This window comes from Canis lupus, chromosome X (assembly GCF_011100685.1).
Source record: "Canis lupus familiaris isolate Mischka breed German Shepherd chromosome X, alternate assembly UU_Cfam_GSD_1.0, whole genome shotgun sequence".
NCBI lineage: Eukaryota > Metazoa > Chordata > Mammalia > Carnivora > Canidae > Canis > Canis lupus.
This window is the reverse complement of record NC_049260.1, coordinates 33197932-33221528: the sequence shown is the minus strand read 5'-3', so window position 1 is coordinate 33221528 and position 23597 is coordinate 33197932. Positions and strand designations below refer to the sequence as shown.

The window sequence follows — 23597 nt, the reverse complement described above, 5'->3', positions numbered from 1 at the left end:
GATGTACCATAGACTTAGTGGCATAAGTGATCTCCAGAGAAAGCCAGATCTGACTGGACATTTTTATTCTGCTAATGAAACTTAGTGTAATGTAAAATCTTGGCAGTATTTTGTAGTAGATAAGTTACCTTTGTTAACTAATCGTAGTATGACGATTACTTCAAAAATTTACAGAAACAAGAAACAATTGAGAAACTGAAGCAGCATACAGCTCACTTTGGAAATGATGATAGTAAAGGATGTGCAAGTGAAGAGATGTCCAAAACAGTGAAAGAGGGGAAAGCATATAAACAACTTTTGGCAAAAGGAATATACATGACGCAAGCAGCTATGACTATGGAAGCATTTTCAGATGAGGACATAGGTAATGACTCAGGCCAGCCTGGGCCTCGGGCTGACACCCACGCAGAGGGTGTGCAAAGAAAGATATTTAGTTGTGAAAGTAAGCATGGTCTCTATCCACCTGACTTTAAGGCGATAGCAAAGGAAAGTGATGGAGGCCAAAGTCAGAAGGATCCAGAAGCAGAAGAAACAGTCTCTGAGAAGGAAAACGAGCTGGCGGAAATGGCAGGTCTGCAGGCTAGGAGACAAAGTGAAGAGAATTTAAGAAATATTAATATGTTCTTTGACGACTTACCAAATAGAGACATGAATATTGAGGATGAAGAAAGTAAAGATTTTGTTAAGGACAGTAGGAGGAACAAACAAGATGTGATCTTTGACAGTGAAAGAGAATCTATAGAGGAGCCAGACAGTTACTTGGAAGGTGAAAGCGAAAGTCAGCAAGGTACCACTGATGGCTTCGAGCAGCCTGAGTCAGTAGAATTTAGTAGTGGAGAGAAAGAGGATGATGATGAAGTGGAAACTGACCAAAACTTGTGGTATAGCAGAAAATTTATCGAACAAGGACACAAGGAAGAGACCGAACACATACTGTCCAAATTCATGGCAAAATATGATTTTAAGTGTGACCACTTGTCAGAGATTCCAGAGGAGCAGGAAGGAGCAGAGGATTCAGAAGGAAGTGGAATAGAGGAGCAAGAGGTAGAGGCAAATGAGAATGTGGAGGTGCCTGCAGGAAAAGAGGAGAAGGAAATAGAGATCCTGTCAGATGACCTGACAGACAGAGCAGAGGTGAGTGAAGGCAAGGGAAAGGCAGGAGGTGGAGGTGAGGGAATCCAGCGGGAGGGTGATTCAGGAGTGGAACAGAGGCAAAGTGAGGAGGGGCAAGAGGAGGAAGACAAGAGAGGAGGAGAAATGGAGGGCCTGGCTAAGGGAGAGAAAAACCTAGAAGAGGAGGAGGCCCAGGAACAAAGGGAGAGGGAACAAGGCCATCGGGAAGAAAGAAACAAAGGAACAGAAGGAGAGGAAGGGGAAGAGCAAAGAGATGAGAAGGAAGGGGAGGGGAGAGGAGGGGAAGAAGACCGGGAAGAGGAAGAAGAGGAGGAAGAAGGCAAGGAGGAAGGAGAATGGAAAGAGGAAGGACAGGGAGAGGGGGAAGAAGAAGGAGAGGAGGAGGAAGCAGAGGAGAAAGAAGAAGAAGCAGAGCAAGGAGGGGAGGAAGGAGAGGGGGAAGAGGAGGAAGGCCTTTTCCTTTCTCAGAAAAGAGAAGGGGAGGGGAATCCGCTCCCGCAGAATAAGCCCCTTCTCTTCTGCCTTCTCTTGGCCTTTGAGGGGAATTTGAGGGAGGGCCTTCGCTCCTGAGTAGGCCTTTCTCCCGAAAACGGGTTCTTGCTTGGTGGTGCCTTTCGGGAGGGGGATCTCGTGTCGCGCCCGAGGAGCTGCTGGAGGGGGGAGAGGCAGAATGGGAAGGAAAGGGGGAAGTGGAGGAAGGAGAAGGGGAAGTGGAGGAGGAAGGAGAGGAGGAAGTGGAAGAAGGAGAAGGGGAAGGAGAGGGGGAAGTGGAGGAAGGAGAAGCAGAAGAAGAGGATGCAGAAGAAGAAGAAAGGGAAGTGGAAGAAGAAGGAGAGGGGGAAGGAAACAAAAGAGAATATGAAGGGGAGGAGGAAGAGGGAGAAGAGGAGGAAAGAGAAAATGAAAGAGAGGAGGAAGAAGAAGGAGGAGAAGCAGGGGAAGGGGAGGAGGAAGAAGAGGGGGAAGCAGGGCAGGAAGAAGGGGAGGGGGAAGAAGGGGAAGAGGAGGTAGGGGAGGAAGAGGGCGAAGGAGAGGAAGAAGAAGAAGGGGAGGAAGAAGAAGGAGAGGAGGAGGGGGAAGAGGAGGAAGGAGAGGGGGAGGAGGAAGGGAGAGGAAGGGAAGGTGAGAGGGAAGAGGAAGTAGGGGAGGAGGAGGAAACAGAAGGGGAAGGGGACAAGGAAGGAGAGGAGGAAGGAGAGGAAGAGGGAGAGGAAGCAGAGTGGGGAGTGAGGGAGAGGGAAGAGAAGGACACTGAAGAAGAGGGGAAATATGAGGAGACAGGAGATGAAGAGAGTGAAAAACAGGGAAGACGGGGTGAAGGAAGAGAGTCCAACAGAGCAAGCAAAATCAGAGGATCTGTGAAATATAACAAAGATAAGGCATACCCCCAAAAGTTTATTACTAACACAGAGGGAAAGGGGAAAGAGCGTGAGGCACAGAGGTTCAAAATGCCAATGCGGTCAAAACAACTTTTAAAAAATGGGCCACCGGGTTCTAAAAAATTCTGGACTAATGTATTACCACATTATTTAGAATTGAAGTAACAAACTTTAAAATTGACTGGATTTGGTCCAGCCAAACAGAGTATCTTACACATAATAGGCACTAAATACATTTTATTAAAATTGCTTTTAGGCCATGGTTACTTTATGTTTGGTATAGTAACAACTGATAAAGACAACATAAGGCACTGGTAAATTTAGCGCCTCTTAAACTAATATTTTTGGTATATTTCCCCCCAAAATTATGAATCTGTCACTAGAACATATCAAAGGGTCATAGCAGATAAATAACATTATATATTTCTCATTAAAGACAGATTTAGGAGATTGTAGTATACTATTATAAGAGTGTTGCGTTTGTATATGCGAACTGGTCCCTTTAAAGACGGCACAGATCCTTCAGGGAGATAAAAACATCTCATTTCTTATGACTTTATTTCAATCCCTGATGACAGTTTGCCTACCATAAGGAATAATTTTGTAAGATGGATGATATTCTAAAACTAAAATGAAGAATTCATATTTTTAAAAAATAGTGCTTTTTTTTTTTTTTTACCTTATATGTGTCCTTTTTGCAACAATCTACCAAGTGACAGCTGGATTCAAAGCTTAGATCTTAATGTGACATCTTTTAGTTACTGTCTGGGCAAATGACAGTATATCTCATGAAATGGAGGTGAACCTAAACATATATTCTGGAAGTATGTAAAACTTGTAAGTAGTTATTGGCCAGGCAGAGCACCTCACTGGGGTTCACTTTCCTCATGTGTAAGATGGAGTGGATTGAATGATTGAACTAAGGTCTGTTCTAACTCTCAGATTCTTTTGTTCTAACAGGTGGTTTTTCGCCCATTGTGTTTGTCATTTGCATGAAAGTTTTTTAAAACTTTAATGTCACTTTAAAATCAATCTTTTCTATAAATTATATGTTCTTTACTCCTAAAAACTTAGGCTGAGCCTTCATGTCTCTTGTCTTCTGTTATTCTGTATTCTAAACTTTAACTTCTGAGCTTTACCTGGACTGTCAGAATCTTCATTCCCAATGTCTATTATGTACCCTCAGTGTGTTCTTCATTGACTATTCTGTAATTCTCAGTTCGTTGCTTGTTAGAATGTTCCAAGTAAAATAAAGTGTAAATATATACTGTCAGTAATTGTTTGTGGAAAGAAAAACTAACATTAAGTATTGATTTTTCAAGAGGCTAGATTTCTATTAGCATAAATTCAGTCTTCCCTTAAAATTTTCAGTATGTATCATGCAGGTAGATCATTTGATTGTTCTTTATTCATAGCTCCCTTTTCAACTGATTTCTTGGCCCAGTCCCTTCCATATCTCAGGCATGAGGGATTTCTTCCACTTTAATCAAGGAGGATCTCGATGGTAAACTTCCTGTGAATTTTGGGTAGTCGGATCCTTTGCATATTCTACTCTCCACGAGAAAGAATATGGGGAAAGAGACTAGAATACAAAGAGAAGAAACTCCTAGCAGCAACTGTAGATTTTGTTTTAGCTGCGGGGATCTTTGATCACTTCCCCTAACTAACCAAAGATGCTAACTTGGCATTGCAGGGTTCTACCAAATTCTACCACATTCATTGTCAGTGGAGTAGAATTGATATTTTGATAAAGTGTGTGTTCTGTCCCACTAATGCTAGTGCCCCACATGGTTATTTAAAAAGTTGATTTAAAATGATTAACTGAAAAAAAAAAAAGATTAACTGAGATGAATGATAGAAGTGGAGTTCCTCAAGGAAAAGCCTTCAGGGAGAAAAGAAACTCTTACACTCAAGTTATTCATGTTAAGGTGTGGGCGTTCTTTTTGCCCTGAAGGCCTTCCTGGCCGGCAACATGAAAATGGTGTTCTGAGCATGCACCCATCTCACTATTTGAACTGGTCTAGAGAGCCACTTTTAAACAGCATTTCCTGCCATTTTTTTTTTCCTGCCATTTTTTTCACATTTCCCTGGCCAACAAAAGTGTTCTGTGCTCTTTTAGAAGCAATCGCTCATGCAGGCATGGTATTCTGGTCATAAGAGCATAGGCCTAGTCATTTTGAGATGTGAATTAGTACTTGGTTAAACAGATCAGAATAACTGGTTCCTTCTTTATTGTCCTCATCTGCTGGTTGATCAAGCTTTTATTGTAGCTTATTAGGTTATTACTGAGGCCAGTGTGAGGTGTGTGTGTAGAATCCGTTGAGTTACAGTCTCAAGTGAGGACTCTGGCAGAAAAATATTTTAAGGTAAGCTACAAAGGAGTACCACAGAAACTGCTGCTGCTGCCGAACAGCAGCTCCTGAGGTGAGTGCAACGAAACGTTTTCTGTTATTTCATTGTAGAGGTAAACTTGCTATACACATATGTATTTAAGATAAAATGCTACCATAGAGGAAAGTGCTGTAATTCCTTCTTCCTTCAATCTTTCCGTTTTACCTGACCTGTAACTTAATATTTGGTATGTGCTATTCATTCAACAAAGAAGCATGTACCAAGCGCCCACTAGGAAACAGCAGCTTTCCCAAATCAGGTAGATCTCAAGAAATGAGGGCTTCTTGCTGTCAACCTCCTGCGGCCCTTTTACCTGTCAGGGACATTAGGTAGGTAAAGATTTCTTGAAATCACACCAGGTAAAAGGAATTCCTGTGGCTCTGCCTTTAACTATGGCTTAACAATGCCCTTTTGTTACTGGATTCCTCTGTGTTCTTAGCCAGAACTACCCAAAGATAAAAATATCTGAAAACAAATCTATGGCTTTTCTACATTAAGCCCCTTAATTAAGAAGAAGACAGTGGTTTTATGCCTTGAGTATGCCAAGAGTAAGATACAGTTCCCTGATCTCAAGGAACTCTTGGCTGTTCCTATAGGCTAACCAGAAACTTTACCAGTACAGTAGAAAGTTTCAAGAATGGCACTTCAGTGGCCACAGAGAAAGGCTAGGAAAGGGCTTCTGGGGAGCAGTGGTGGTGGAATATAAACTGAGTCATGAGAAGTAAAGCTTAGCACGCAAGCAGCAGGGGCAAGGCTTTCCAGGTTGATGGGAGCCAAGAGGGTATTTCAGCGTAGAGCAACTTAGAGCATCTTTTGGTTCTGGGTAGAGAGGCAAAGGGTCTCATTGTTTGTAAAAGATGCTAAACAGCAAAAGTAAGATGCTCACAATTGGGCTTTTATAACCCTCTGACAGCAATATGGAGGGGTGGGGGTCAGAGAGGGACAGGACCAGAGCCAGGGATGCCAGTTGGGAGGCAGCTCTAGGAGACCAGGCAGAGACAGAAGAGAGGACTAGGACAGTGTGGACAGAGAGTTGAAGACGTGTTATCAGGACAGCTTCAGGGATAGAATTGGAGGGCTTGGTAAAGAGCTGTAACTTGGAAGGAGCAAAAAGGCCAAGCTTTTCTTGAATGAAGAACCAGGTGCAAAAAGTGCCATGTGCCAAGGCTGAGAACAGAGGAGTAGGGGTGGATTTAGGATCCTGTTTGGTGCTTGTTGATCCGGGAGATATTCCGCAGAGAGATGGATGTCTGGACTTGGAGCTCAGGGGATATTGCTGGGTATTGCCAGCTTTTTATGGGTAGTTAAAACCATGGAGTTGAATGCCAGGCAGCATTCAGCATGAAAAGAGAAGAAGTGAAGAGAGTCCAAGGAAGCATCAATAGGTAACAGGAAGATTGAGAAAGGGAAGTCTGAGAAGGGGGTGGCGTAGGAACACTTTTCAGGGAAGAGAAGTGCCGCCCAAGCCAAGGAGGGAAAGTAGTGGAGGGCTGCAGAGGCGTCTGGGAGAGGCCCAGCAGAAAGGATGGCCAGAGCCCACATTGCTAGCAAAGAGGGAGCTCCAGGAAGCCCACCTTTGAATCAGGGACTTTGGTACCCTGGGAAGAAGCATCTTAGACTTGCTATTACTATATATAAGGGTACATGAGCAAAGGATGTTGTTGAAGTGAGCTTATCAACAAAAAGGAAGAGCCTACAGTGCTCTAAATTTCAGCCTGTGGGGGCAACAACTCTGGAGGCAGCTGTTCTGGTCTTGAGCAGAGCCCGGGGAAAGAGTCCGGGCCCTGGCACCCAGTGGATCTGGATTCAAACCCTAGCCCTTCATGGATTAGCTCAGTGGACACCTGGGAAAGCTTTTCCTCTTTTAACCATTCTAAATCTGATTTATTGCTTTTTATAAAGGAAGGGGCCTTTGGAGAGGTTAGTTAGTTTTAACACATGAAACATGTTAGGGATACTCAGCAAATGGTTGGCCCGTGTCCCTCTCATTATCCCCTCTGACCACATCAAGCCCTGTGCGGAACTGCCCTCATGAATCCCCAATCATTGACAGATGTGTGTGAGTGTAGTCCAGCAAACCTGACTTCTGTTTATTCTTATTTATTTTTTGACTTCTGTTTAAATACAACATAGCTAATGCCACCCCCCCCCCGTCAGAAAAAAAATTGGCTCATAGAAATAGATCTGTGGGAATGAAGTGAGTTATAATAATGATAACCCTTAAATATGGGGTAGGGTGAAACTCTGCATACAATATATACATGTGCCCAATACTGGCCCTCAGTGTTTTAATAAGCATGTTGAAAGGCTCGTACTCACACGGTTCGCCAGAAATTTTGGTGGCAGTGCTGTCATGGGACAACAGATTTGCCTGTGCCCTAATATTTTAATCAAAATAGATTTAAAAATAAAAAGAGTAAAACTGCCTACCAGCAGGAAAGTCTGTATCCTCAGCGTTATAATCACTTTTGTAGGCCTGCTTATCAGAGTCAAACTGAAATGGATTTGGTGGTGAAAATACCAGATTAGAAATGAACTAAGGGATCAGTATATAGAAAGGAGGAAGAGTTTAGAGATTACAAAGTAGTGACATTAGAAGCCAATAATTTGGAGGTCAAACTGAGAGCCCTTAGGTGCAGTCTGGCTTGCAGACTCATTTTGTTTGGTTTACCAGTGATTTTTTTTAACATTTTTAATCCATTGCCAACATTGAAATACCGGGAAACTTCATACTGTAACAGTGTTTTCTGGACTTGACTTGTTGGAAATTCTGAGGCCACACTAGCCCACAGTCCAGCCAAGGCACCCCTCCACTTTCCTATCACCCTAGGCTGTTCATGACAGGTCCTGTCTTCTTCCCTTGCTTGTTCTAGCTGCTGGGCTCCTGGCAGAGCATAAAGGGAGGTGTACAAGAGAGTAGAACAAATAAATGAACCCTTTAAGGTGAATTATTTTCTAGTGATAAGATCTGGAACATTATGGCCAAAAGGTGTCCAAGCCTCTTGGTTTTTGATGGTCCTTGATGTGTACTAGAGAATCTTAAAATCACTTGTATTTGTATACAGATACTCACTGTTTGCTTGTATTATTTTCTCTGTAAATAATCTTTTTAATTTTGATGCAGACCCTCTGAGGTAGGTATTACTAGTGTTATTTTCCCATTTTACAGAGAAACTGTAAGTATATTATTAGGTACCTTGCTCAGGCTGTGATTGATAGTACAGAACTTGGAAAACAGTACTTAGGTCTTTGTATTGAATGCCCTTCCCACTCTCTCCTCATGCCTCAGTGAGTTCTGGTATAGTATAAATATGAACTTATGTGTTAACCCTTCTTGTCCTAAAAAAACCTTAAAATTGAGATTTTTAAAATATACACTTCCCCACCTGGTATTATGTAGATATAGTTTTATGCCCCACCTGGTATTATGTAGATATAGTTTTATGCTCTATTAATCTATTTGGAAAACATTGTCCACCCTATATGACATTGAGGCACCTCATAAATTGAGAATTGTAGCATAAATTTTACACTTTATAGTCTCTTTTAAAAACTTGTTTAAAACCCCTTATTGAAATACATATAGAAAAGAGCATGTGTATTTTCCACAAAGTGACCATGCCCATATAGTCAACACCCAGATCAAGGTAGGGCACACTGTCGGCTTCCCAGAGGCTCCCCTCCAAACCCCCATCCAGACACTTCCATTCCCCCAGGATGACCACTATGCCAATATCTGATAGCAGCCTCTAGTTTTTCAAGGATTCGATGTAGCTGTATTGTTAAGCAAACTGAAACCTCACAAGGGACATTCAGTTTCTTGATATTTCCCATAAGAAATGCAAAACGTGTGACCCTGCGCCTGACCCAGGAGTGCAGCTCCCTGCGCTATGTCCGACCAACCGCCCTTTTGTGCGAGCCAGGCCCATTCACTTCTTTACTGTGGTCCCAACACAGGATGTGTTTCCATTGAACATTCCGTTCAGCATTCCGTTGAACATTCCGTTGAACATTCTGCTTTACACCTTATGTGGTTCTGGTGACAAGAATATATTTAAACTTTGCCCTTTCTCTTCGTAAAATGACAGTACTCTGCCAATCTCTCCTAAATTGTTTCGGTTTGAAGGTAAGTACTCATATGTGATTTAAAGTAGTTGTCCAGATGTGAATAGATTAATTTTAAATGTGCTTAAGTGTAAAGTTCTACAACTCATGTGATTTCTAGTGAAAATGGTTTCTAAGAGCTTTCTCAAAGTTAGAAAATGACATTGTTCTAGCAGTTCTTCATTGTTAGATTTTCATAGTTATGAGTAAATTTATAGTTCATTATAAAAGAGATGTGTGTTTTGCTTGTTTCTAAAATAAGATAAAATGTCATGTTCCTTTTTATAATAGCGTGATATTGTCCTGTAGTTACATTAATATCTTAGTTCACTAGCACGACTGGAGTTGACCCAGCTGCTAAACTAGCAGAATTCTCCAATAGAAGAGGACTTTGCTGGAACACAGCTCAGTGCCCCTCCCTCTGGCAGACAGATGGACACAGTCTGAAATTCTCTGTCTTGGGAACACTGTTCTTTCCAAGTGGCCTTCATTTATGTACATTCATGAATACATCCATCAGCCATAAATCTTAAATCTAGTAATCTTGCTTCTCATTCCCCTCCAGAGTAGTCTCTGATCACTTTACCTTCTCATAATGTGCTTCTGGCTAGGCATAATATACAATATAAATCACTTAGAAGGGAAATTATGCAGGAAAAAAAGAAAGCTTTAAAATTACTGGTAAATTGTAGCTACCTTGTAGTTAACCCTACCCAACCTAAACGTCCAGCACATCCTTTAATATAGCTGTCCACCCTGGTACTGTGTTTTCCTCTCTTGCTTTCCCCTCTTGCATGCACTACCTCATGACCCTTTGCTTAACCTAAGTCAAGGCTTCACTTCTGGATCGCTTGTCCTTTGGGAAAATGCTATTAGGCCACATCCTTAGTGCTATTGGCCTGAGGATGCCACTTAAATCTGTTACTAAGGTGTGAAATATAAACATACTCTCTCCCTAGCCTGAACTCTCACATTTTGTATTTTTGCCAGAAGAAAGATGAGTTAATTAGGAGAGGTATTATTTTCAAACTTATCCATTAAAGGTTCCTTTGGATGCCCAGCTCACACTTAGCTAAACAGCAACTAGGAAGATGATCACAAGAAGCTAGTTACTATGTTGAAAAAATATTAAGGATGTGTGTCATATGAGGCAAATATGGCCGAGGTGAACTTTGTAAAAACATTCTTCAAGGGAGTAAATGACACTGATTACTTACTGCCTCACCTATTTTAGGGACCCTTATACATTTAGTGAAGTGTATACATGAAAAGCATAGGAAAAAAGTCCAATAAGAAGCCTGATCTCTTAATGACAAAAAATAAGCAGTATTCCACCCAAAATACGAAACTGCAAAAAAAAAAAAAAAAAAAACTCAGTATAGAATAAAGAATATAGCTAATATTTTCCACCTATACTTAGTATTACGTGATTTACTGTGTCTATCAAATCTATAGACAGGCTGTCTTATAATTTAGATTAATTGGACAGGAGCCAGATGAACTAAGTTCTGCCTCTGGTTTTCCCTCTGCTTTAAATAACCAGGAGCAAACCACTTAAACTGCCTCTGTCCCTTTATCTTCTTCCTGGAATGTAAGTAATTATACTTAACTCTTGTGAATATCAGTGAATTATACTTCTGAAGTGATTTTAAATCCCTGTGTTTTGGAAAATGAACATAATATATAGATATGCTTATGTTATAATGCTATAGTAGAAAGCTTTTTAACTTCTCTAAAGTTGAAAAGCATTCTTTTGAGACAGCTCAGAAAGCATATTTATTTTTTCCCCATTTTAACATTGTTGTAGATGCTAATAGAATTTTGGGAATCCTAGTCGCTGAAAATGTTAAAATAGATCAATGTGCATAAAAGCCTTGGTAATACAGTAACTTGATACGCATGATAGGTTATGCAGTATTTTATTTCTTTGCCTTTGGTATTTGAATTCATATTCTGTGTGTTCTTTGAGATGCTATAAATTCATGACTGCAATATCAAATCTCTGTGTTTTTTTTTTTAAAGAAAATCTTACCTCTTCTCTGCTTATCAATTTTGACACAGGATCATGAGTTTTCAGAAGATGAAGAACCAGAGGATATGGCTGAGGAACTTGATGAAGATCTGGAAAGCAAGAAGAATGTTCCAGCAGATGTGGCCAGTGACAACTCCCTTAAAAAGGTATTGACACCACTGGAAAGGTATGATGATATGTGCTTAAATCCTGAGATCCTGCCTAAGAGTAAGCATATGGATTCCATGGTCTCTGCAGGGGGCAGAATCCAACTTTCGTTGGGAGCAGAAATACTTCTCTGAATAGCTCGGTTCATGTGCTGTAGGAAAAGCTTTGGCAAATTTATGAATCAGAGTCACTTTGTTTCTAACACCCTTCCACACTTCTTGGTAGCATTCTGTCCCCTGCTTGAGTGGAAATCAACTGATATGGGCCAGTGTAATATACTGTTGAGAAATTAACCGAGAAACGATGAAATTACAAAGTCAGGAGCCCTATACTTGTGGCAGAAATGGGGTGTGTATGCATGCATATACACGTGTGTGTTTATACATATATGGACAAGTGAAAGCTATTCACAGCAGTGTTAGAGGTTGTGATTGGATCTCTGCAGATGTGGTGTAGAAGAGAGGAATTACAGGAGGAAAAGGAGGAGATATCACTGAGAAAGAGGTAGTCATCCTTAACATGGAGCTAGGAATGCCAAAAACATCTCTTCCAATTTGGCAGTTTTGTCGGAGAGTGACACTATTAGGAGACAGTTGGTAGGTTTGAAATCATTCATTTGCTAACACTGCTCTGAGTGAATTTCATAGGTGTGGAATTTAGTACCCCAAACTGAATGACACTATATTGATTCGTTTTCATTTTCAGTTTTTGTACCTTTTGCAGAGAGCACTGAGTTAATCATACCTTCTTATTGATGAATCACTCGCATCATTGGTCTGTGCAAGTCTCCTCTTTATTTAAATTGATTCCCTTATAGTTCTCCTTTTCCATAACATAGACACCACACCATTGACACTTGCTTGTCCTTTTATTTGAATGTGCACTTGTAAAATGTGTATTGCTTCATGTGCATGTATTTTTAATTTACAAAATGAGGTTGTGCTGTAAAAGGTCGTTTTCTTCCTTAATTCCTTTCTCAAGACTCCTTCCTCTCTCTGAGAAAAAAAATGTTCTAGCAGTTACTGTTTTCTTTCAGAGGGAGGGAAAGATTTATAAGGAATATTTAAGAGTTCCAGTTTGGGTGGTCCCTGAAATTCTTTAACACAAAATTCCTGAAACTCTGTTTTGACAGTGTAAAATGCTGAACTAATTCATATACCAACTAACATTCCTGAATCTTCTTTGAGTAGAATTCTTGAATCATACAGCTTTTTGGAATCACAAAATTTTAAGCTAGAAGGGACATTAGCGATCACTTGGCATCTGAGGAAAAGGCCCAGAAAAATTAAGCAGTAGTCACATGTTTATGTTGTTAGCTAGAGGCTGACTCCAGAACCCTTGCCTAAAACCTAAATGACGTTTTCTAGCCCATCACAATTATGTTTTTTATTATATTGTGTCTTTATCATTTATAGGACGAGACAACCAAACAAGAAAAACGAGCTATTTGTGAATACAATGAAAATCCAAAAGGTATGAACACATTTAACTTCAAAAATCCAGATAACCTTAACATGCACACATATATGCATGCATACATATGCACACATGTGCTGGAGTTGAGGCATTAGAGCTAACACATATGTATTTTCTTCTTTTTACTGTCGCATGAGCCTCATGACAAGATATGAAATACACGCCACAGGCATACTTGTTCTCACTAATCACCACCACAGTGTCTTCATATAAAATATTCACATTACAAAAAAAAAAAAATTTAAAATAAATAAATAAATAAAATAAAATAATAAAATAAAATAAAATAAAATAAAATATTCACATTACTCATGGCACTGCATTTTTTTCTTTTCAACCAGTAGTATTAAGTTGGGCTTTTGTCCCACATCTCAGTTTATATCTCTGTTGGGCACTGCCAGACTCTGTTGTTAAAGACCAGGCTGGCCTGGAGCCACAGCTGGCCATTCCATTATTTCCCACAGAGTTCAGACCTGAGTCTTTGATCTTATTGTGGACATTTAAGATAGCTCCTTTCCCAAGACTAACTGTTGGTGTAGAGAACAGGTGCCACAGAATAGAGAGGACTGTGATTACCCTTGAGACCTATATTTTCTATAGCCAGGTCATCTGGTTTTTGCTGTACAATCCCTATATTATGTTTCCACACCATCACATCAAAGTGTGCTTTTTTGCTGTATCCTCATTAAAAATAACCATTCAGAGTAGTGGATATCTCCTCTGAACTTAGGCAGAAGGAGTAAGTAGTTCCCTTAATACTTTTTTCCTTCTAACTTCTGCAGAGAGTAGTAAGTCTTAGAATATTTTAAACAAAATACTAAAATATTTATTGTCTTTAAGTATTCTTAGCATGTAGTCTAAAGTGTTAAAAAGAAATTAAGATTTTAAGTAGTTGATAATATAAAATTAAAAGAATGCATATGCTTCATGAGTATACGTCAAAGATTTCTATTCATTTATATAACATGTGGATCAATTTGGAACACCAAAAAGTAACATGTCCATTTGAGTACAAATAATTTAATTATTACTAGGTTAATTTAAAAAGATAACATTTTATGGAAGTCTTTCCTAATACTCACTGTTACCTTTGTATTTGGGCGCTGGTCATGCAAACATCTACAACACTGGTCAGGTCATTCTGGGCTTTTTTGCCTCAACGTTCCAAGAAATATGCAGTGTAGATCTTATCCACTTCTCTAGTGGTATGCTCTCTTTAGTATTACCCCATAATTCTAGGTTGATAGAGTTGCACTGAGGGCATCGGGACTTTTCTTTTTCACATTAATTAGAAAAAATATTTCTGAATGTATCCTATTGTAGGAAACATGCATTATCATGCAAAGAGCAGTTCTTCAGAAGTCCTGAATGATAGTGAATCAACACCAAATAAAGATGTGAAAAAATCAAAGAAGGTAAGTGAAATTTATATTTCATTTTAGTGTTAAGACCAAATATTGAATGCTCCTTTTTACTTTTTATACAGTGATCCACATAACTTATCTCCTTTTTTTATTTTTTTTTAACTTATATCCTTAATATGAGCTTTTATGGCTGCAAAACATGTAAAGAATTTCAAGAGATGTTTCACGTTTTAACATAGCTATTTACTGGACTTTAGATGGAGTCAGGTTGCCCTGCCAGAATTTAATAGCATGTTCCTTTCAATAATTCCATTCATGCTGATTCAACTTACAGGAAAAAATACACAAAAGAACTTTCTTGCTTAACTTCTAAGAGTATCATCATGACAAGAGTCTAGAAGAAAGTAAGGCAAAACCAAGAAATAGGATGAACGCAAAACTAAAGGTGTTTGTACTTAGGAAACATGACCACATGCTACTTCAGCCTCTCCTGCTGGATACCTGTTTCGGAGTTATTAACAGTCTAGTAGATAAGTTTCTTCTTGGAAGTTACTCTTTCCACTTGCAGGAGAACTTTCTGTAATCATGAGAGCACATTTCCAGGTAGATGTGTTAGAAGGAAATGTGGAAGAAAAGATCAATGAAAGGCCTTGTTAATTCTTGTTCAGCCTTCAGGTTTCAGCTTAAAGTAGTCATTTACACATAGAGGCCTCTTGTGACCAGCTGCACTTAGATCAATTATGTCCCCTTACTGTTCTGTCACATAACACCCTTTACTAATCCTTCTTTGTATTTATCATAATTGACAATTGCATAGTGAAAGGTATATTTATTTGCTTTATGACTCTCTCCAACCACTGGCCTTCAGCTCTATGGTACAGAAACTATTTTCTGTTTTACTTTCCAGGGAATCCTTAGCATGTAGCACAGTCCCTGGTACATACAGTACATGGTAAATGCTCAGTACATATTTTTGGTCGACAATGAACTATAAAACATGAGGTAAGAAAGAGGACAGGATGAAGGTAAAACCAGGAGCAGACCTTAGAGTAGTAAACAGCCTGTCTTTTGCCACTCTGAAATTCCTTTCAGAATTACTTAAGAAATTTCAAGTGAAAATTTTGGCATAGGTCCCCCCATTGTTATCTTTTACTAAAAATTACTTTGTGAGTATTCTTATCCTTATAAAAATTGCCTTATGTTTAGATTATCATACCCAAGAGATAGCTGTGATCTGGTTCAAAGGATCCTTCAGAATTACTCTTCTTCTTAGAATTATGTGTGTCATCAAGTGTTAGGAACAGATTCTCTGTCTAGTAGAGAAGAACATTTAACAGATACTCTCCTATACTTCATAGCAATCCTGTGAAGACTTTTTTCCAATTATAAGAGCTCAGGAAAAGACTTTGAAAAAGAAAATCAAATATGAGAGACAGAGATGAAAAGTAGAGGAGTCAGGAGACCAAAGAACCTAAGAGGAAAAATGAAGCAGCAGAGGAAAATATGCAAAACACACCTCAGACCGAATGAAAACGTACTAGAACACCCTGATGGAGTTTTAGGACTTTTTCAGGCTGTCTAGTGTTCAGCATGGCATTTCCCAAAGACAAGAGGATTTGGATACACAGGACTAGAAGAGAGGGCTGAGCTGGGGGAGAAACGCCATGCGAGAGGCAGAGTGGCCTGCTCCTAAGTGCTGGCACCAGTAGGCGAGACAAAGGTGAGGTCAGGCCAGGATGCCAGGCTACAGCAGACTGTGGGTGCCAGACTGAAGAATTCAATCTTGAACTTAGATTCTGCTTAAATTCTCATTTATACCTAGTGGAAAAATATACTTCAGTAAATAAATGCACATGTCCTCAGTTAAAGAAAATAAACAAAAAGTATTGAAAATCATATTTTAAAATCCAAGCAGTAATAAATATATTTCCTACTTAAAGAATATACCATTATTCTGCATATTTTAAAAAGGAAATAGATGATTTAGGTGAGATTTTTTTTCAGTCATTACCACATGACCTTTTTTAATCTACAGTGTGTCCAACCTATTTATACCATCCAAGCCAAACAAATTAAACTGCTGTTAAAGCTGGGAAAGTAAATAATGCATTAACTCATATCAAAGGAAACATATGTTTGAGATTTTGCATTCCCATCCCCCTACCCCCTGGGTATTTAGACAGACACCGCAAAGATAAGGAAAAGAAAAAATTGTACTCTTGGCATCTACAAAACAATTCACCACTGAATTTTGTTTCCGTGATTTTAAATGTTTCGGATAGACAGGTTAGAACCTATGGCTTTAACTGGCAGCAGAAATCTTTTGGTAGGTGATTGTTATATCTAGAAATGATCAAATACTACTTTTCTAGACTGTAGCCACTGCTGATTATTTGCATCCACAGCTAGCCACTAAGACAAATGAGTTATTGGCTTAGCTTCCACCTAAGGTAGCTAATGGAAAGAAGCAGTAAACTTTCAGCTATTAAAAATAATTTCTCTACATTATAGAATTAGTTTATTCATGTATTTACTTAGCATATACTAATTGGTTATCTCTTAATGTGTCAGGCACAAGGCCAGAGGCTGCAGATACAGAGGGTAAAGATCCAGTGCCTCCCCTCAGAAACTAGCTGCAGCATGACAGACTCCCTGGATAGTTCCCCATGCCAGTTTACAGTCAATAGATTTCTTTGCACTCTCACTACCATAAATAAAAGTTGCTGAGATGAGAATTTCTCCACCAAAAAAGTATGCTTGTGAATTCTTGCCTTTCTTAGTTATTACCTTTTCTCTGATGGCATGCTCTGTTGACGGTTGCAAGGCTACAAACAAGCACACTCACCTCTACTACACAGTTAGCTTTATTCTCTATTGTGAGGAGGAAAATTGGAGTTAGATTATACATATGATCTCCCGTCATTGTCTGTTTTTCCCAAGCTTAAAACCTGAGACAGTCTCTCTCAGGCTACCCAATAATGACTCCTCTGCTTTTTGAAAAAGAGTTTTATTGAGGCGTAATTGACATGTACTAAACAACACATATTTAAAGTATATAATTTGATTACTTCTGACATATGCATACACCTATGAAGCCATAATCAGAAGAGAGTGAACAGTGTCATTATTGGCAGAGGGTCCTTTGTGCCTCTTTGTGACCCCTGTCTATGCCCCCTGCCATCCTCAGCAAACCCCTGATCTTCCTTTGATCATCATACATTATTTGTGTGATGCAAGTTCTAGATTTGTATATAAATGAAATCCTACACTCTTTTGTTTTGCTTCCTTTGTTCAGCATAATTGTTTTGAAATCCATCCACCTGCATGTCAATAGTTTCATTCCTTTCTGTTGCTGAGTAGTATTCCAAGTTAATTTTTTATATGGTGAGGGTATGAACTGAAGTTCATTCTTTTTTTTTTTCATATGTACATCTGATCATTCTAGCACCATATGTTGAAGAAAGACTTTTTCTACTGAATTGTCTTCACAGAAATCAGTTAACTTTTCCATGTGTGGGCATATTTCTGTAATATGTATTCTGTTTCTTTAATCTGCTTATCTTGCGCCAGTCCCACACTGTGCTGATTACTATAGCTTCATAATAAGTCTTGAAATCAGGAAGTGTTAGTCCTTCAACTTTGTTATTTTTCAAACTTGTCTTGGCTATTCTAGGCCCTTTGCATTTCTATATGAACTTTTATTTTTTTTTTATTTTTTTTTTATATGAACTTTTAGAATCAGTTTGTCAATTCCTGAAAAAATGCCTGCTGAAATTTTGATTGAGATTCCTTGGAGCCTACAGATGAATTTATGAAGAATTAACATCTTAATATTAAGTCTCCCAACTCATGAAGATACTTCTCCATTTATGGATGTCTTAAATTTCTCTTAGTAATGTTTTGTAGTTTTTAGTGTACAGGTCTTACACAGATTTTGTCAGATATATTTTATATCTTCTGTTTTTTATTCCCTAATCAACTGGTTAGAAGTTTATCAACTTTATTGATCTTTTCAGAGAGCTAGTTTTTGGTTTCATCAAGTGTTTCTGTATTGTTTTATATTTTATGTGTACTCTAACCTTTATAATTTCCTGTCTTCTACTTTCTTTTGGGTTAATTTACGCTTCTTTCTCTACTTTCTTAACATGGAAGTTGAGGTCACTGATTTGAAACTTTTCCTATTTCTTAATATGGTCTTTTTGTGCCAGAAATTTCCCCTGAAGTACTTGATAGGTTGTGTTTTCATTTTCATTCAGTTCAAAATATTTTCTGATTTCTTCTTTGACTTATGGGCTATTTAATTTCAACGTATTTGGGCATTTTCCATAGAGGTTTCTGATATAATTTCTAATTTAATTATATTGTGATTGGAGAACATACTTAGTATGACTTGAGTCCTTTTAAATTTATCAAAACCTGTTTATGGTCCCAAATCAGGTCTTTCTTGGTTAGTGTCTCATGTGCACTTGAGAAGGTTGAGAAGCATGCTGTTGTTAGGTGGAGTGTCCTATCAATGTCAGTTGCATTGAATTGGTTGATAGTATTGCTTATGTATTTTCTATCCTTCCTGATTTCCTGTCTACTTATAATATCTATTATTGAGAGAGGGGTATTAAAATCCCTAAACACACAAAAAAAATAAAATAAAATAAAATCCCTAAACACAGTTGTGGATTTATCTATTTCTCTTTGTACTTCTATTAGTTTTTATTTCTCCTTGTACTTCTATTAGTTTTTGTTTCATGTGTTTTAAAGCTGATATTAGGTTATGTAACATGTAGGATTGTTATATTCTCTTAATTAATTGATTCCTTTATCATGAAATGACTTCTTTACCCCTGATAATATTTGCTCTGGTCCACTTGGTCAGATATTATATAGCCACCCTTGTTTTCTTTTGATTAGAGCTATCCTGTTATATCTTTTTCCATCCTTTTACTTTTAACTCATTTGTGATTTTATATTTGAAGTGCATTTGATTTAGGCAACATACAGATGGATTTTGCTTTTTTAATCTAATCTGAAAATCCCTGCTATTTAATTAGAGCATTTAACTCTTCTATTTCTTTGATATGCTTACATTGAATCTGATCATTAATGCAGTTACATTTAAATCTATCATATTACTATTTGTATTCTTATCTCTAAAAAAATGCTAACGATTGATTATCTGTTGCTAATAGAGCTGTACTAGCTTTCCTTTGGTTAGCACTCATCTGATACATCTTTTTTCATTCTTTTACTTGTGTTTTAAATGAGTCTCTTGTAAATGGCCTACAAGCTGGATTTTATCTTTAAAATTTTTAATATACATACCTAAAATTGAAACCTAGTTAATGTTCTGTCTTTTCCCTAAATAATACTAAGATCTTAGAAGAGTTTTCTCTCCTCTCACCCCTCTTTTCCCATTTTACATGTTATTGCATCCAGTATTTTAACTTTTTAGCCTCACCAGTCAAATGTTACCATTATTTTATACCATTTTCCTACTCACCATTCCATTTTACATCTCCCGTGTCCTTCCTGGGATCCATTTTCTTCTCCCTGAAGAAATCCTTTGGAAGTTCCTGTCATAGATTTCATTTTGTAGTTAATAACTTTTTCAGTTTCTGTTCACTTACAAATGAATTCATACGGCCGGTTGACAATTATTTTCTCTTGATATCTTCTCCCATTGTTCCTGTTAAGAAATTTGCTTTGGTATAATTACTTTTAACTTTGTATCTAATGTCCTTTCTCCCTGGCTGGGTTTTTACATTGCTTATCTTTGATGTACTTAAGTTCACTCTGAAATGCCTAGGTGGGAATTTATTTTGCTTTAACTTTCTTCTAATTCATTATGACTCTTGAATCTCAGAATTCAAGTCATTTATCAGTTTAAGAAAATTATCATCCATTATATATCTGAATATTTCCTCCTCTTTGGAATTCTGATACAGAACTTTTCATTCTGAGGCACCTGGGTGGCTCAGTCGGTTAAACATCTTCTGCATTCGGCTTGGATCATGAGCCCAGGACCCTGGGATTCTAGTCCTGCATCAGGCTCCCTACTCAATGGGGAGTGTGCCCCTCCCTCTCCACCTGCCTCTCCCCTAGGTCATGCTCTCCCTTTCTCTCTCTCAAATAAATAAATAAAATCTTTTTTTAAAAAACAAAACTTTTCATTCTGTTATCCATCTCTTTTAATGTTACCTTTCCATTGTCCACATCTAAGTAATATTTCAAGGAATTTCAGAGCTTTCGTATTTCAGAGCTCTTTGATGCCATAGTTTCTTTACAGCTGAGACTAATCTTCAACCTACCTATTGTGTCTTTATTTCAGTGATTATATTTTTCACATTTTGAAATGTGAAATTCTATTTTGATTCTTTTTCAAATCAATCATTATTTAATTTTTTAATAATAAATTTATTTTTTATTGGTGTTCAATTTGCCAACATACAGAATAACACCCAGTGCTCATCCCGTCAAGTGCCCCCCTCAGTGCCCATCACCCATTCACCCCCACCCCCCACCCTCCTCCCCTTCCACCACCCCTAGTTCGTTTCCCAGAGTTAGGAGTCTCTATGTTCTGTCTCCCTTTCTGATATTTCCCACACATTTCTTCTCCCTTAAACTAGTATCTTGTTTTTTATCATGACCCTTTAAACAATTTGAGCATATTTATTTTATATTGTATATTTAGTTATTCCAATGTCAGACTTAAGAACCTAAATCTGTTTGTTGCTCTGGTTGACTTTCTAGTACTATCTTGTTTCCTTATGTGTTCTGAAATTCAGATTGAGTTCATGTTCAACTGGGATTTTTTGCGGAACCCCTTTTTGGCTTCCATTAAGGTAAATCTATCCATAGAGAATTTGTTTTAGTTTCTGTTAGCTCCCCTGGGTGTTAGCATTGCAGGACCACTTTCAGTTAATTTCCCAATTAGGGGTGTCCCACGTACACTAATAAGTAAATGGGAACCCCAACCTCTCATTAGGAAAATACGGTTCTCCTTCACTCAAGCCTAGACCAGGAGAGCCATGTTATTTTGTTAGCTCCCAGTGTTATAGGTGGACTTACATTAAAGGCGTAGTTCTAAGAGGGTCCCAGATCTCAGTTCCAGTTTTCCACATTTTGTGAGATCAGATATTCATCACAAAATGAGTCTAAGTTGTGAGATCAGTAAATTCCATCTCATTGCTCTCTCTTCATTTTTTGGCCCATAGGGATCTCCCTTCATTTTGTTTTCTGTGAAACTTACACATTATAAAATTATGTTTTCTGTACTTATTCAGCATTTCTTGGTATTTTGTAGTAGCCAAATTTTTTGAGATATGGATTTCTCTATGATAGCAGAAACAAAACAGAAGTTTCCCCATTTTAGTCCTCAGACCCTTTTTCCAGACTCTGACTTCTCGGTTTGCAACTTTTCACTTCAGTCCCTGCATTCTTTAAGACTAAAGGCCAGCTCTATTCGCATCATCTTGATTTCCAAAGGAGCCAAGTCCTCACCCATTTTTTGTTTTTGGCATCTTGTCAAAACTGACATATGGATTGTCACTCTTCAGGAATCCAATTTTCTCTCTGGCTACATCCTCAAAGGGCTAAAATCCAATGGGACTTTTCCATCATCATCCTCCTGGATTTCTCCTATATGTGCCCTGTTGGGCACTCCCTTCTTGATACAGTTCCCCCTTGAATGCTGAGGTGCCTCTCTTTCCTGGTCTTGTTTCTACAGAGTTCTCTCCCCAGTGCCAGCTCCTCTTCCTCTGCCTACATCTCCCCCTTGGCTCTTCCTCAGTCTCTTTTCTTCTGCTCTCCTTTCCACTTGCCTGCAGTCCCTGGGTTATGGCATATACCTTCTTCTTTCTGGATGTTTCCTGTCTACTCATAGCCCTGGCCTCCTGAGCAGCAGAGCCATATATCCTACCTGCCTATTCAGACTCTTGGGGCTCTCAAAGTCATCACTGGGCAGCACTAACATTTTGCCAGTTCTGATCTACAGGAATGGGAGGTATGTTCACTTCCAGAATATCCTAGTTTTCATCTTTTTTTCTCTTAACAACACAACAAAGTACAATGCTGAATTTGCTCTTTAAAGAAAAAAATATATTACCAAGGCACTGATAGTGTTGAAAATTAAACCCTGAAAGGGCTTGTTTCAGGGAGGAATCATGGTTGTCAGTGGTAAAAGAGGAGGCTGATGGAGATGGAGAAACATACCTTTGTACACATGGTGCCCCGTAAAGATGTGATGAAATAATGTTAAGACTAGTTGAGAATTATACCCCCTAAGTACTATTAAGTGACTATTCACTTACTAAAATGAATTCTTTGTGTGTGTGGGTTTTTTTCTAGATTTTCCTCTTTAAAAGGATGTCATTGATGAGTCAGAAAAGTATGCAGAGTAATAATGAGCCACTCCCAGAGATAAAACCAATAGGAGATCAAATAGCTTTTAAAGGCAATAAGAAAGATGCCAACCAGAACCACATGGGGCAAAACCATCAGGATACTTCACCCCCAGATATGGAGAGAAGATCAAAATCTTGTACAATACTATAAATATATATTTATGTTTCCGTGGTCACCAAGCACATTGTATTTTATACTTGAAAAACATTTTGACTTCTGAAAGAAAGTTCCTGATAACAAACTTTTAAAGATATAATAATATGTTTTATTTGATTTGAATATTATGACCAGTCTTGGTATTTATTTATGCTAATATTTTTGACGAGCAATTTCAAAATAAGTGTATCTCAAACTCTCCTTCAAGTGTTGTGGCCTTAACTGTTCAGTGTTGGAATAAAAAATATATTTTTATATGTGAAGTTTAAATTAAGACATTCATAGTTTTTACCAAACAACTTCTTTATAATTTCATAAGGCAATATTTGTAATCTCATGACACTGTAACAGTTTTTAATGTAATTGCAATTTTTAAAAACTGAGTCAAAATTGTTTTTAATGAACATATTTTAATAAACTATATCTGGTCGGTTCCACTGTTTAAGTGTGTGAGTATGAATGAAATTTGAGATACTTGGAATTCTTTATCAGTTGACAGAATGGGGGCCAAAAAACATCTGTTTATTTTTAAAATTTTGAGAGATGCAAACTTCATTTACCTCTGAGGAAAGAAAATATCAGGGCCACTGTGTAAACAGAATGTCTTCATGGAGAAACTGTTGAAATTTCTTTGCCTCCCACTCTTTTCTTTAGGGAGACAGTGTGGCACAGAAACATGGCAGATTCTGTGGTATGATCTGGAGTGTTTCACCTGCCACAGCTCACCACCATAGCACAACCAAACATGGCCAGGCTTGCTCACTCCAGCTGCCTCTAGCATTGACCGTGATAACCAATGTTGGCTCCATCACACAATGCTCTGCCACAGGGAATAAGTAGGGTAAAGCTGTTGAGTCTACTCCAATAGAAACATTGCTTTCCTGTGCTCACAGGTGGAGCAGACCACCTTCATTTTCATCATTCTAGCTCCTGACTAAAACATCCTCTTCAATCACAGTGACCATTTGAGGAAAAGAAACTCCATTCTTGTGTTTCACACAAAAGGGTATTAGTCTA

At 38.3% G+C, this 23597-nt stretch overlaps 1 protein-coding gene across 1 annotated transcript in view; it reads left to right on the top strand.

Annotated features, from left to right (window-relative positions):
• The window catches only part of RPGR (retinitis pigmentosa GTPase regulator), a 48632-nt gene extending 25795 nt beyond the window's left edge, over positions 1 to 22837 (top strand). The window contains 5 exon segments of the mRNA NM_001389216.1: positions 175 to 1134; positions 11070 to 11186; positions 12603 to 12660; positions 13987 to 14078; positions 22368 to 22837. Coding sequence (NP_001376145.1) covers positions 175 to 1134; positions 11070 to 11186; positions 12603 to 12660; positions 13987 to 14078; positions 22368 to 22574 — 1434 coding nt within the window. The 3' untranslated portion in view covers positions 22575 to 22837.
• Positions 22838 to 23597: the final 760 nt, after the last annotated feature.